Source organism: Candoia aspera, chromosome 11 (genome assembly GCF_035149785.1).
Source record: "Candoia aspera isolate rCanAsp1 chromosome 11, rCanAsp1.hap2, whole genome shotgun sequence".
Classification (NCBI taxonomy): Eukaryota; Metazoa; Chordata; class Lepidosauria; order Squamata; family Boidae; genus Candoia; species Candoia aspera.
Genome location: NC_086163.1, coordinates 4,478,604 through 4,493,723, shown reverse-complemented (window position 1 = coordinate 4,493,723; position 15,120 = coordinate 4,478,604). Strand labels below are relative to the sequence as shown.

The 15,120-nt window shown below is 44.2% G+C and overlaps 1 protein-coding gene across 1 annotated transcript in view; it reads left to right on the top strand.

Moving 5' to 3' along the window:
* CPNE2 (copine 2) overlaps window positions 1-15,120 on the top strand; it is a 117,761-nt gene that overhangs the window by 48,362 nt on the left and 54,279 nt on the right. The window contains exons 3-4 of the mRNA XM_063312712.1: window positions 4,807-4,986; window positions 10,341-10,415. Coding sequence (XP_063168782.1) covers window positions 4,807-4,986; window positions 10,341-10,415 — 255 coding nt within the window. The remainder of the gene's footprint in view (window positions 1-4,806; window positions 4,987-10,340; window positions 10,416-15,120) is intronic.

Sequence of the window (15,120 nt, the reverse complement as noted above, 5' to 3'; positions counted from 1 at the left end):
GATTGGCACTTCCTGTACTTCTAGGGCTGTGGCAACAGTGGACAATTTGCACATCTGTTGGTGGATGTGAAGTCTTTCTCCCCTCCCTCTTTCCTAAAAGAAGGTCCTGCCAGGCTGAAAAACAGAAAATGGAGCAGCAGAAAGGCGACTGCAAGAGGCCTTCTGCATTGTTGTGGGTCCTGCTTCTGTTACCCTTCTGCAAGACAAAGGGTGGACTAGCCAATGGGGCTTAACCAAGAATAAATCAAAGCTGTAGTTAATGGCCTTTCAACCCCAAATTAACCAAGTTTCCAAACTGGGATGACCCTACTGGCTAACTACAATAGGTCTTAATATGTCTTGTAAAAGCTGAGACAGGAATTTCTTTCCCAAGTAATCCTTTGCTCTAACAGTGTTTCTCAACCTTGGCAACTTTAAGACGTGGGGACTTCAACTCCCAGAATTCCCCAGAAAGCTGGCTGGGGAATTCTGGGAGTTGAAGTCCCCACATCTTAAAGTTGCCAAGGTTGAAAAACACTCCTCTAACACAACCGTTTACTGGAGTTTTTTTAAAACACTGTAGTGGGCATTTCTGAAATGGCATTTGATCCCGACTTTCTGCTGAACCTTTGCTTCATCTGTGACAAGTTTTTGTTCTGAAAGCGATCTGTGAACAGCAGAAGCCTATCAGACAGAGCCAAGAACCTGCCATTCTACACACTTGAGGACTCTTTCCCCCCGTCTTGGGGTTGTGAATTCCAACAGAAAACAGAGCCATGTATGCCAAAGTAAAATCTTGACTGTAGCTTCCTTCAGCCCACAGCCTATAGCTGAATGGCTGCCAGGTAAGCAGATGGGTGAGAGTTATATTTGCAAGGAGGAAAAGGCAGTGCTATCAAGACTTGCTAAACAGTGCCATTTCAACCTAGCGAGAAGTGGGTGGTGCAAGGGGTTTCAGCTCCTTCCGTTAACACCTGCTGAAAAATGAGCATGTGACGAAGGGGTAGGGAGGGGGAGAAAGCAAGAATTTTTTAAACAGGCAAAAGATATCATGCTGCTTGCTCTAAAGCCAAGAAAACAGATCTGGTGTTAAAGCGTGTTCAGGCTAGGGCAGTGTTTCTCAGCCTCGTCATCAACTCCCAGAATTCCCCAGCCAGCCTTGCTGGCTGGGGAATTCTGGGAGTTGAAGTCCACACATCTCAAAGTTGACAAGGTTGAGAAATCCTGGTCTAGGGTTTCCTATCAGATAGAGCGATTAAACTCTCTCCCTGCTTTGCAGCAGTGCTGGGAGGGAAAGGGTCAGAAAAGTCAAGATGTGGCTGTGATCATGCAATCAAAGTTCTGCCCTTTTTGTATGTGCCATGTGGACCCCTGCCACTCTGCTTTCCTAGGCAGAGTGGAATAGGTAGGATGATTGCAAAGAATTAGGAAGCCATAGGTGTAGCAATGTTCTGCATATGGGAGTACACAAGAAACATGTCTGGGTGTCCGTGTGCATCAGTTATTGTAGATACGTTAGTTCCTAGGTTTAAATTCTGGGTCCCTCTTGTTGAGTCAACAGCTGTGTGTCTCCAGATTTCTTGGCTTTGAAGATGTCTGCCATCTGTCCCTTGAGTACAAAACCTCCTTTTCTGGCATGAGAATCAGAGATTTTTTTTAAAACACAATTTTTTATTAAAGATTTTTTTAAAAGGAAGATACAAACTAATACAACTTGATATAAATAATGAATAATGACTACAAGTTGTTTACAACGATTCTGGCTGACAGACTGAAAATAATTTTGCAAGAATTTATTCATGAGGATCAATGTGAGTTTTTACCTAAAAGACAGTTAGAAATGTGTTGGACATTTTGGAATATTTGGAGCAACATAATTGATTTTCTTAGATGCAGATAAATCCTTTCACAGTTTCAACTGGGTTTTCTTGTTCAAGGTTTTGGGCGATATGAATTTTGGAGAGAACTTTAGAAAATGGGTGAGATTGATTTACACTTCACAGAAAGCACAAATAATTGTTAATGGAGGCCTAACAAAGCCTGGGGGTAAAGCCTGTGGGGGTAAAGATTAAAAAAGAAACTTATAAGTTAAGGGCTTTTGCAGATGACTTGATGTTAGTTCTGAAAGATCCTTCAATTGATATATTAACAGACAAATGGAAAGAATTTGGTGCATTAGCAGATTAATAAACAGAAGACAAAGATGTTAATAAAATGTGAAAAAAGAAGATCAAACAGAATTGATTAAAAAAACAGGTTTTAAGATTGAGAAGAAGGTAAAATATCTGGGTATCGCTATGACAAATATGAATGGTATGTTATTTCAAGAATCAGATATTTCTGCATCACCAGCTTCAAGTTGTACATGGATTGTCATTGAAATAATGATGCCAGCTTGTCCCGAATCAAATTTTTTGCCATGCAAGATCTCTTGTGGAGTTTTAAGAAGCTTAGCCAGGTTCCATGTTTGCTTGCATTCAGCTGCTTTTAAGGACTTAGGAAAAAGCAGGACTGGGGTATTGGATAATAACTGTAGCTATCTGTAGCTTTGAGAGCCAGTTTGGTGCAGTGGTGAAGGCACCAGACAAGAAACTGGGAGACTGGGAGTTCTCGTCCCACCTTAGCCACAAAGCCAGCTGGATGACCTTGGGCCAGTCCCTCTCTCTCAGCCCCAGGAAGGAGGCAATGGTAAACCACTTCTGAAAAACCTGCCAAGAAAAATGCAGGGACTTGTCCAAGCAGTCTCCGAGAATCGGAGACAATTGAACGAATTAGAAAACAAATGAAAAACCATAGCTTGGGTTCATCAATCTCTCCCACATTTCCTGGCTTTATTAGCAAAGGAGTTTCATAAAAAAATAGCAGAGGCCCAAAATGTCAACATCAAATATGAGCTTCCAAACAAAAGATTATGGAAATAGTTAGCAGGTGGGATAGATAGATATATCTATATCTGTATATAAAAAGTTTTAAAAGCAAAGATAAAAACTAATACAAACTAATATAAAGTAAGGAAGAAAAAGAGAGAAATCAAAGAGAAAGCTAAAAGTGAAAGAAAGAAAGAAAAGTAAAAGAAAAATAGAAAAGAAAAAAGACACAAGAGTGGCTTCCGTTATCCTTTACAGCAATTACAAGTACAGATATAAATTTCCCTCTTTCTCTAAAGTTACAACCTGACTCTCTTCTTTCTATAATCTATCCCATCTAATCATCAAAACCATAAATCACAAGTTCATTTTTTTCTCTTTTACGCAAAAAGCCCCTAAGAGGTTTCCAGTCAGCAATAAACATAGATATTTTTTTCTTCGGTGGGTTCTAACCATAGTGGTGCTTCAGGATCATGCCTAATTTTGGGACTCGGCAAAGGCCACGCCTACCTGCTCCTGTTTTCATTTGCCGCGTTTTATTCTCTGCATCTGTGGTGCATTTATCCGTGGCAGAATTACGCAGGCGGTGGAGGCAAAGACGCCCCAGGGAAGAAGTGCCATCGTGCCACAATCGTGAATATTGATCACAGGGTGTTTGTGGACCCTGTGGTGTCCCTAGGGCTTGGAATGGGGGTCTATGAGTGGAAGCAGTGACTTGAGATCAATTCTTCTCCTACTGACGTCATCCAGTTAAAATGTTTGGCAAAAAGAACAGGACAGAACAGAGAGGGCCCTTCTTTGGGTACAGAATAGTTAAAACAGGCAGCTTGCTGCTGGAGAAAGGACATGGTGGCTAGGGAGTTAGGTAAGAGGAGGGGGAAAGGAGAATAGGAAGTTATTGGAGCTCAGACTGCAAGTTAGGACAGCTATAAGCACACTTCCATTTCAGAAATAGCATTACTCTGAACTCTCTGTTGCTGTGAAACCTCAGTGGGGAAAGCACAATTACATTCCTGTTGTGTTTGTCGGCTTCCCAGGGGTATTGTAATGCTTGGTTCCCAGACTGATAAAGATTCAGCAGACGGTTATATAAAACAGTCAGATGCAATCTCCTCTGATACCAGTGATAGGGCTCCGCCTTAATGTACGTGGAGATACCTTGGATTCAGACTGGACATAGTTCAGTTGCTGGAGGTTGCTGCCCTTTAATCTCAGGGCATCTTGCTAAGGAGGACTTGGGGAGGATCATGCTTGGCGAAGAATCCCTTTGGGGTTTAGGCAGCTGCTTAAAAGCCTGACGGGTATTCGGGTAACTGGTGTAAAAAGCAGCTGAACTGGAGAAAGCTGAGCTCAGATCCAGCAGGCGCTCTTATGATCACCTTTATTTTTAAAAATGTAAACTAAAATGCAAACTTAAAAGAAATAGAACAAGTGTATACAGTAGTATTAAAAGATCGACACAACCACATTAATAAGTGTAGCATTAAAGGAGAGGGGAGGGCTGGAAATTATTTTATGGGAGATGGGACAACTCCCAAAACTTTGACCATACTGCTTGAAAGTGGCCTTTGGTTGAAAAAAAGACTCATTCAAATGTTGGCAAAACAACACACATCAACTATCCATTGCTAATAATCAGGTGTAGATGTTTCTTTCCAGTGTTAGATGATCATTCTTTTGGCCAGCCTCCATTCATGAAAATGCCACAGTCTTATTATTTTGATATCGAATCACATTTATTAATAAATTAATAAATATTACAAAGTGCATAATTATTCAAGAGATGGGGGGTTGGTGCTGCCCACAGCTGCAACTTTGCCAACTGAACCTCACAGTTCAGCATTTTCATAGCAGCTCCATCGTACGTCCCCAGCGTTAAATTACTGTTGAGGAAGTATCACCTCATTCAAAAGGATTTAGTCAGCTCACTGGTCCTTTCTTCCTCTTTCTCTCTTTGTAGATCGACAGAACAGAAACTGCGGTGAACAACCTCAACCCGGCGTTCTCCAAAAAGTTCATCATAGACTATCGCTTTGAGGAGGTCCAGAAGTTGAAATTCGCCTTGTTTGACCAAGACAAATCAAGCATGCAACTGTATGAACATGACTTTCTGGGGGAATTTTCTTGCACTCTGGGAACGGTGAGTGTTGTTGTGGATCTTTGGCTAATAATTCTCTGGGCAAGAGAAAGAGAGTGGGAAAGAGAACAATGGGGAAGACCGTTGAACCCTCAAGCTGGTTGGAAGTTCAACCCTTTGCTCAGGACAAGAATCCAAGGTGAAATGTCCCTGACACACACCTCTCCATCTTCTGCTGGAGAGGACATCCAGAGAAGTGGGTCCCACCACTTCTCTGTGATACCTCCTAGATCAAAGCCCCACATTAAGTTTTCTTCAGGGAGGCTCAACTCCTGGTGACTTCATGGTTTCCTTGGCAACGGTACGTAAGTACTGTGCCGTCTTCCAGAAAGTCCAAAGCTCAGGGGCTTCTGCAATGGTCTCCCACTCAAGAACTGACCAGGGCCAACCCTGCTTAGCATTTTCATTTTCTTTTTTCCACCTCTGTGTGTGGAGTGATGTTATTCGACCTTTCCTTCTATGTATTTTGGAGTCTTGGAAAAGGGTTCCAAGCAAAATTTGGTGCTTTTAAAAATGGGAAGGCCCACCCCTGGGAGCTGGTGGTTTGCTGCTGAATTTGAACAAGATAATCCTTACAGTGGGAAGGGGATTCTAGGAGACCCCAAAACTGGGTTGGGGGCTGCATGCGGGTTACCCTCCCCCGATATAAAAGCACCGATGCACCTGTTATTTATTCTCAGAGTCACTTAGAAATATCCACTGCTTCTGTCTGTAGCAGTTCAGTGAAGGCATTGTGGCTGGTCCTTGCTTGCTGGTGTAATCATTCAGGAATTTGCCGGTCCTTTTAATGATTGTCTAAACTCATGATTACACTGGTGGAGTACTCAGATGCTAGGAAGATAAACAAATGATAAGCTAAGAAAATAAGAGAAAGAGGTGAGAGGCAGTAGACAGGGTGGAGAGGAGAGGGAAAAATATGATCAGTACGGCTGTTGTGCACACTTTGAAAATGATTTGGGAAGTCGACTTCAGACTCCATGTCTGTGTCTACAAGCACAGCACCTCCCTGCTGTTTTTCAGGCAACCTGATTTTTTCCAGCTTTCCGTGCCTAAAGCAAAGACATTGCTGCTTTCAGAAGCATACAAACTTTGACTCCTTAAAGCAGCAGCATCTTCTTTTTCCAGCTCATCCAGAAGCCGGAGAATAGGTGGGCTGTTTTAAGTCATAGCTGAGTGGTTCTGCGCTCCTGCAAGGGCCAAAACAGAAAGAATTTCCAAAGGATGCACGGCCCTGATGATCAGCATGGGAAAAAGAGAAGAAAAATACTGGCGGATCTCATGGAAAAGCAAATGATGATTCTTTACAAAGGGCGGAGTTTAGTCGATGTGCCTTTAAACGGAAACGATTTGCCACACCCAGGTTATTGCTAAAGGTTACAAGGTTATTGCTAAATACAATTTTAATCGTAAATACAATTTTAATTGTTTATAAACCGTTGGTCCTCTGAGTACAGTAGTCCTTCCCATGCGCAAGATCCTAACCTCTCAGGAAGAGCACTAATAAGAAAGAAGAACTCTGTGTATCATTTAAGTTGTGGCCGTGAGATGATCCCAAAATAAATTTCCTCCCCGATTTTTCCCCACATCAGTGGTTACTCTTAGGTAGGTTGAGCTGAGAGAATGACCGGGAACTTCTGTGGCTCAGGGGGGACTGGAACTGGGGTGTCCCCACTCTTGGCCCACCACCTTCACCACTGAACCCACCATCTCTGGGGCTGAGAAGGAGGGATTGGCCTAAATTCACCCTAGGTGCTTCTGTAGCTGAGGAGAAACAAGGACCTGGGTCTCTCTATTCCTAGTCCAACACCTTCAACTCTCCTGCCCACCAATTCCTCTAAGAATTTAGGAGATATTATACCATGTCTGACTAAATAAAACCAGCTTTGCTAGGGTTGTGTGAAGTGGTTCTCTCTCCTGCATGGTGGAAGGTACATTTAGCAGGTAGCCATGGGCACAATAAGTGGGCAAACAGAAAGCAACTTGAAGATCACCTCTGTTGACTTAGCGATGTCTCCTCTGAAGAATGAGCAGTCCGTGGCGTCCAGGCTCCATCTTCCCTCTAGACCGGTGTTCCTCAGCCTTGGCAATTTTAGGATGCGTGGACTTCAGCTCCCAGAATTATTGGCATGTTTTCTGCCAGAAATTTTGGCTGCAGAGGAATTAAGTTACTGTGGTAACAGATCACTCTGGCAGAGTCAGAAGGTCAAACTTAATTGTTCTCAGGTTTGGGTGTGAAAAGGATGTCCATATAAGCTAAAGCTGCTGATTGCTCTGAGCGGAATTTGCCTGGACTCGTTACAGTTTCAGTTTCCTTTTTGCAGCCTCTGGTTCCAGCAGCCTCTCTCCCAGCTCTGCCCATGTGAATGCATGAGCTTGTAAATATGTTTATGTAAGAAGCTTTTGCGCCTGTCCGGCTCTGGATATGTAATCTGTTTATGTTTTATGCTTTTTGTAAACGCACTTATTTTTATAGAAATGCCTGGTGTGTTTTTTCTGATCTCAGGCCAAACGCTTTCCAGCACTGAACAAGAATTCCCCAGCCAGCAAAGCTTCCCCAGCAGCAAATTCTGGGAGTTGAAGTCCGCACATCTTTAAAGTTGCCACGGTTGAGAAACACTGCCCTAGGCTAAGAGGCCCAGTCTCTTATCTTACTGTACAAATGGTAACCAATATTTCCAAATTTGTATGTGATCATGCATTCGTGCATGTGGGTCACCTGTGTGCACATCTCCATAACAAATGCAAATGTGATGTAAATCTGCACAGACACTTCTTCCTGAGCTTGAAGCACCTCTGCGACAGAGAGGGACAAGGGCTGCATTGAAGCTGCTTCCTGCCCAGCTCTGCAAACAGCGGATGAGGTTTTTGTTCCTCACTCGGAGAAGAGACTTTGGCCAGCCAGCACCACCGGGCTGACCTTACTGGGGAGGAAATTTGAGGGCTGGGAGGTAGACTAGGAAGTGGAACACGGCAGTGTGGAGCAGGCAAAGGCAAACCCGGTTTGTGCCAATGTGGAGAAGATTCCACAGCTGCATCCCCAGAGGCACCAGGAGCAGAGTTTGATGGAAGGCCATCTTTAACCTTTTTCAGAAAAAGGAACTTGAGAATAATCTCTGCAATGACTTAAAGTGGTGGAGGCTTTGGGTGTCAAGGTTTCGAAGAGAGTTCCCATCCCAAAAGGCCTGTTAAAATTATTCCAGCCTTGCAGTCCTTGGTGTTCCCTGAGCTTGGTGGTTGGTTTGCAGACGTTTCATTTCCCGACTAGGTAACGTCATCAGTGCGAGGGAGGGTAGGATTTGCTGCCTGTTTCTGCCTGATGGTTTGTCTGATTGTTTGTCTCCTTGGTAGTTCCTTGGTCGGGGTATTGTTTTCTGCCTGATTGTTTGTCTGATTGCTTGTCTCCTTGGTAGTTCCTTGGTTGGGGTATTGTTTTCTGATTGATTGATTGATTGTTTGTCTGGTGTTAAACCCTGCTTATCTGGGCAATGGCTGCCGGAGAGGATGTGTCCTCATCTTTTTGTTTCCTTCTTAGCTTTTTTCTTGTCTCTTTTGAATGGTATGTAGATGTTGTTTACCTCTTTGTGTCTGTTGATGGCTGCTTTGTCTGAGTGCCAGGCTTCCAGGAATTCTCTGGCGTTTTTGGATTTGGCTTGGTTTAGGATGCTCACCATTTCCCAGTTGAAACTGTGGTTGAGTCTGTCCATGTGTTGTGAGATTGAATTTTCATGTCTCCTGACTGCTAGTTGGTGTTTGTAGACAGCTTCCTTCTCCAACCTCCATCCTTTTCAAGTGGACATCTTCACGGGGAGTTGCATGCCAGCCTCCAGAACTTAGTTCTGCCAGCTTAGTTCTTTCTTACACCCCCTTTGGCTCGGCTGCCCTTTGACCATCTCTACCCAGATATACATCACCTTTGCGTATGTCACGGAGATATGCACTCCCAGCGACACGCATGCGTGTATGCACGCTCAGATGCATCTTTTACAAGCAGCCCACCAACAGGCTTGGAAAGAGTTTTTCAATGGAATGTAGTTTGGCCCCTGGCAAAGAAGCCTTCCTTTCTCCTTCTTTTTAATTTCGCTTTTACGTCAGAAGGTCGGCCAACTTAGCCCAACACCTTTGATGCACCTGCTTAATTTTGTGGCTGGATTAAAAAAAAAAAACCTCTTTCAGGTTCCCCAACAACCTAATTTACTTAATCAAGTAAGCTAGAAGACCAGGGCGGGGAGGGATGGTGGGATAAATCCCTGTTTTGATTCCAGGCATGAGCTGCCTGCCGGTGGAGATTAGAAACAGAAATTCATTTCCCGGCTGCGTCACATGAGGCAGATCTTTCCTTCCCTCGTGATGTTTCCCCCGTCTCTCTCTTCTCAAAACTTGGCCGAGCTTTGCTTTTTCTGTAGATGGAAGATGGATGTGGGCAAATACATCCTTTTTCTAACACACTGAGTCCAGGGGGACATATTGATCCAGAGCTGCTAAGTCTGCTTAGGGTCATACCTGCCTCACCTGACCTTGTCTGGGCTCAGAAGCTAAGCAGGATTGGGTTTAATTATCCTTTGGATGGGAGACCACCAGAAAATCCCGAGCTGCAAGCTAAATTGGGAAGGTGACAACTGGTCCCAGAAGAAGACACGGGCAAACCGCTTCCATACAGCCATCAAGAAAACTGCATGGGTATATCTGAAGTCACTGGGAGTCAAGTTTGGTTTGGAGGAAACTTGCTTGCTTTAATTTCAACCCCACTGAGATACACATGGGCTGTGTTTGTGCACCACTCTTCACGTGATTGGGAAATTGACCCCTTTTCTGAGTTTGCATAATTCATGAACTAAGCGAACATACCAAGCCATGCACCCACACACCCCTAACTGAGATTAATCCTAACCAAAGTTAGCGTGTTGTATGAATGTACAGCACAAGTAGTCCTCACTTATAGACCACAATTGGGACTGGCAACTCTGTCATTAAGCGACACGGTCATAAAGTGAGACATCACATGACTGAGCCCACTTACAAGAGCAGCTCTGGTACTTCCAGTTGCTGTTGTTAAGCAAATCCCACGTCGCCACTTGCGATCTCCTGCCAACTTCCCCATCGACTTTGCTTGTCAGAGGTCGGAAGTGAAGGTCGCAAATGGCAATCACATGACTGTGGGCCACTGCAACGGCTGCAAGTTTGAGGACTGGCCATAAATCTTTTTCAGCGCCATCATAATTTCAAACGGTCACTGAACAAGCAGTCGCTAAGCAAGGACTACCTGTAACACACTGAGTGTGCAAGTGAAGCCGTGCTATGCCTCGTCTATCTAGCTGTGTTAAATCACCCTGTTTTTTTCCCTTTCTTTTCCTCTTCAGATTGTCTCAAGCAAGAAGGTAAGAAGAGCACTCCTTCTGGGGAACGGGAAACCAGCCGGAAAGGGAATGATAACGGTATGGTGATCTTTTCAGACACGTGGCCTTAAAGCGGCCCCAGATCCGGTTCCTGAATTCTAATGCTGCCACCAGAATAATGCATGGTGTAAATATTTTGCCTTAACTGAAAGAGCTTGTGTTATTTTGGTGATCAAGTTTATTTTTTGCTACGATGAGTAAGAAAGGGGAAAGTCTATTGATTCCTAAGTCGGAAATGCACCTGAGACATATGTGGGGGCTGAGCAAAAATGCAGTGGTTTTTATTCAGGGGAAGCCCTTCCTAGACGGGCAGTTGTGCTTCGACCTACGTAATTTTATTCCCCTACAAAAATTCCCAGCTTTTTTATCCTGCAGCCACAAGGGCAGAGGGGAATCTGTACTGCTAAAGTGAATGTGTGAGAGACACACAGGGTTCTGTGTGCAGTCAGGGCCGGCCCTAACGTTGGGCACAGTGAAGCGGCGACTTTGTGCACTAGACCAGGACGAGCATTGGAGGCCACATCTTCTTGCAACAGCCATGTTGTGGGGCATAAAGTAGAGGGGATCCTTTTGAGAAACACTCCCAAGACATATTTACGGAGCAACTGACAGTAGAGAGATGGGCAGGGGCATATCAATGTGATGGGGGAGAGGAAGTGTGTGTTCTTCCCTTGCCTCAAGAGTCAAATCCTTTGGGACTTGGTCAACTGTTGGTCCAAGTCCTGTTGATGTGTTCCTCTATTTCCCGGACTGGGAGTTACAGTTGTCTTTCCATTCTTTTCAGTGGGGCAGAATTCTCTATGTAATTGGTTATTCTGCTTTATCAAGTAAGGTGTTACATAGGATGGGTTATCACAAAATTGATTACGGGCCATCAGGTTGGCATTGACTCTTAGCAACCGCATGGGTAGATTTTCTCCATGAGGATATGTCACTAACGTGGTCCTTCAAGTCTCGCAACTGTGCACTCATCGCCACTGTCACTAAGTCTGTCCATCTTGATGCTGGTCGTCCTCTTCTTCTCTTTCCTTCCACCTTTCCCAGCATCAGAGCCTTTTTTTCCCAGAGAGGTGGGTCTTCACCTAATGTGTCTGAAGTTGGATAATTTGAGCCTGGTGATTTGTGTCTCTTAGTGACAATTCTGGGTTTATTTGTTCAATGACCCACCGGTTTGTTTTCTTGGCTGTCCATGGTATCTTCTCCAACCCCAGCGTTCAAAGGGCTCAAATATTTTTCTTATCTTGCTTCTTTAAAGTCCAATTTTCACTTCCATAGAGTATCACAGGGAATACCGTGGCTTGCATGATTCTGATCTTTGTAAGTATAGACACATCATGGCATTTGAATATCCTTTCCAGGGCCTTCCTGACTCCTCCACCAAGTGCTGGTTTGTGGCATATTTCTTGACTGCTTGTTCCTTTACTGTTGATGGTTGGCCCTAAAAGGCCGAAGCTCCCCACCACTTCAGTATCTTCATTGCCAATTCGAAGGCTGGTTGTTCTGCCAGTTGTCATCTGTTTGGCCTTCTTTATATTTAATTTTAGTCCCATTTTTTCACTGTGCCCTTTGACTTTTAGTACTAAGGCTTGCGGATCCTTTGCATTTTCAGCTATCATCATAGCATTGGTTATTGACGTTCCTTCCTCTAATTTTAAAACCATGCCCATCTTCTTTCATATCGCAATACGCTTAACCTAAAGCCAGCTTCACAAACCATCATTCTTGTGTTCATAAAACATGCTATGCTCAGCTACATAAGCTATGTCATAGCTTATTGTGATATCATGGTTCACACAACCTGCTAAAACAACAACTGCATTATAAGCATGCCCTGAACGGTAAACTACCTAACTCCATTCTAGCCAGACCTAGCCTTGTATGTTGTGCGAACATGGCTTATATTCAAAATCAATGCAAGAAAAAGCACTTTCAGTTATCGCTGCTTCCTGGCACCATCCAGTGTCTCTTAAATGTCTTCACAATACCATATTTGGGGTATAGTAGTCTTTCCCCAACCTGGTGCCTTCCAGATGTATTCCCTATTCTGGGAGTTGAATTCCCAATACTTCTGGAGGTTGGGGAAAGTGAGGCTTTAGTGTTTGAAGTTCAGGTTTGATACTTACATTTCAGCACTCCTTCTTTTTCCTATAATCCAGTTTAGAGTTTCTAAGACGCCTTTCGGTGGTATGTCCAAATCTGTTCTCCTAAACATGGTGTTGGGCTTCAGTATATCTTTTTAATATAACCAACCACTTTATTCAGAGTTATTTATTTATATTCAGGCAGAAATCTCATGGAATGGCTAACAAGGCAACAAATGCTTGTTTTCAGGCTTGCCTTCTAAAAAGGTATAATATAAAAGGAAAGCGGGGGGGGGGGACGAAAATCATTATTAGCAGGAAAACCACTTGTACCAAGGTCCCCCCAAACAAGGATGCTTTTTTTTTTTGCAAATTTTTGCATGTGCAAAAGATCCATTAAGTGGCTTCATAAGACCGAAACAATACCAAGGGCTCGATAGAGAGATAATCTGGAACATTTGTGAGTAAGCGCAAGCTTACTACTTAGCAACAGGTATCCTAGCAACAGGCCTTCCCATTCTACATGGAGGCCTGCCTTTTCCATCAGCTAGTTGTGCTAGTGAAAAAAAGCCCTCTCAGCTGCGCGTGGAGTAAAGCCAAAAATCTTCCTATCTGTATTTTAAAAGGGTTATTTCTCTCAATTTCTCATTCCTTTTCATCTCTGTATCTTTCAAGTGGGATGAACAGCTTGTCCCACGCTTAATAAGGATACGGATCTATATGATGAGCAAAAGTGCTTGTGAAAGGTGCACTCAGCCTTGCGCTATCAAGTTTTAAATGATCTTAATTCCTTTGCTGTATTGAGACCAAGAGTGGAAAAGAACAAAGAGCCCCGAAGTGTCTTTGAAGGTTCAGCTAAATGCTGAAGAGGCAAGCCTCCTTTTCGTTTTCTGGGTAGCGGCCTGCCTTCTCAGCCATGTGAGACATTGCAAAGAGAATGTTGCAGTGATTCGGTTCCCAGATGAAAAGCCATGGTTAATTGAAAAGCCACAATTGGCTGGATTTGTACAGTCATAATGGTCTATTTCATGTGTTTGTGGCTTGTTCTACAAAAGCCAGGGTAAGCCAACCATGGTGTATAAACAGAGCCTGTGTGTTTTCTGCTGTATGTCAGTGGGGAGATCTGCCCAATGGCAGATCCACCCAGCATTGTATGTCTCTCCAAATGTATGAAATAGAGCATTGTTTGGATCCTAGATTGATCATGGAAGGATCCTGGGAGATCACCTAGTCTAGTGTTTCTCAAACTTAGCAACTTTAAGATGTATGGACTTCAACTCCCCGAATTCCCCAGCCAGCATTCTGGGAGTTGAAGTCCACCCATCTTAAAGCTGCCAAGTTTGAGAAACACTGATGTCGCCCAACTCTCTGTCCAGGACAGGAATGCCCTACATCTCTGCCACCCAGCCTCTGTTTAGATACTGCCAGCAAAGGAGAGCCCACCACTTCCTGAGGCCACCTGTTCCACTGTCGAACAGCTCTTACTGTTAGGAAGTTCTTTGTGATGTCTGCTTCAAATCTTCCTTGTCACTTAAGCCCCATTGTTTCTTCTCTGCTTCTCTGGAGCAACTTTGAACAGTTCTGTTCTGTCTTCTGCATGAGAGCTATTAAGTCTCCCTGAAAATTTCTCCAGGCTATACATACCAACACGTTCAACCATTCCTTTTAAGGTTTTCCTTTCCAGACATCCCATTCTGGTGAAGTTCCCATCTCTGATTATTCCTTAGAGTGGGAGTGAGAAATATATGATCCTTCCTTCACCCCTCACGGTTGTCCACGTTGGCTAGAGCTGCTGAAGACTGGAGCTTAGCAAAATCCGAAGAGGCAAATCTTGCCCTCTGCTACCTGGGAGGCATGCTTTCAGGCACTCTACATGGACACCTCTGTTTGGAGTGGACACCGTAGCCACACTATAGAAAATCTGCCAATGTGGGCACCAGTGACAGTGACAGAGATCAAGAATCTTGTTGCTCAGCTAAGACCAGGGAAGGCCCCAGGAGAAGATCTCATCCCTCCAGAGGCCATTAAAAACATCTTGGTCTTCCGGGCCTCTGCTCTGGCCTCACTCTTTACCTGCATCAACACCTGTGGCCAAGTCCCCAAGGACTGGGGGCTTGTGACCGTTGTCCCTATATATATAAAAAAGGGAAAAAGGATGATCCTGCTAATTATAGACCAATCAGCCTCTTCAATTTAATCAGCAAACTCTACGCAAGACATCTACAATGGAAATTCCAGGACTGGCTGGAACAAGGAAACATATTTGCAGAGGAGCAAGCCAGCTTTAGGGAAGGCTGATCCACCATTGATCAGTGCCTAGTACTCCTCCATCTCATTGAAAAATACTCATCCCGCAACACAACCTCCCTTTATGCCACTTTCATAGACTTCAAAGCAGCATTTGATTCCATGTTGTTGTTTATTCGTTCAGTCGTTTCCGACTCTTCATGACTTCATGGACCAGCCCACGCCAGAGCTTCCTGTCGGTCGTCAACAACCCCAGCTCCCCCAGGGACGAGTCCGTCACCTCTAGAATATCATCCATCCACCTTGCCCTTGGTCGGCCCCTCTTCCTTTCGCCCTCCACTCTCCCTAGCATCAGCATCTTCTCCAGGGTGTCCTGTCTTCTCATTATGTGGCCAAAGTATTTCAGTTTGGCCTTT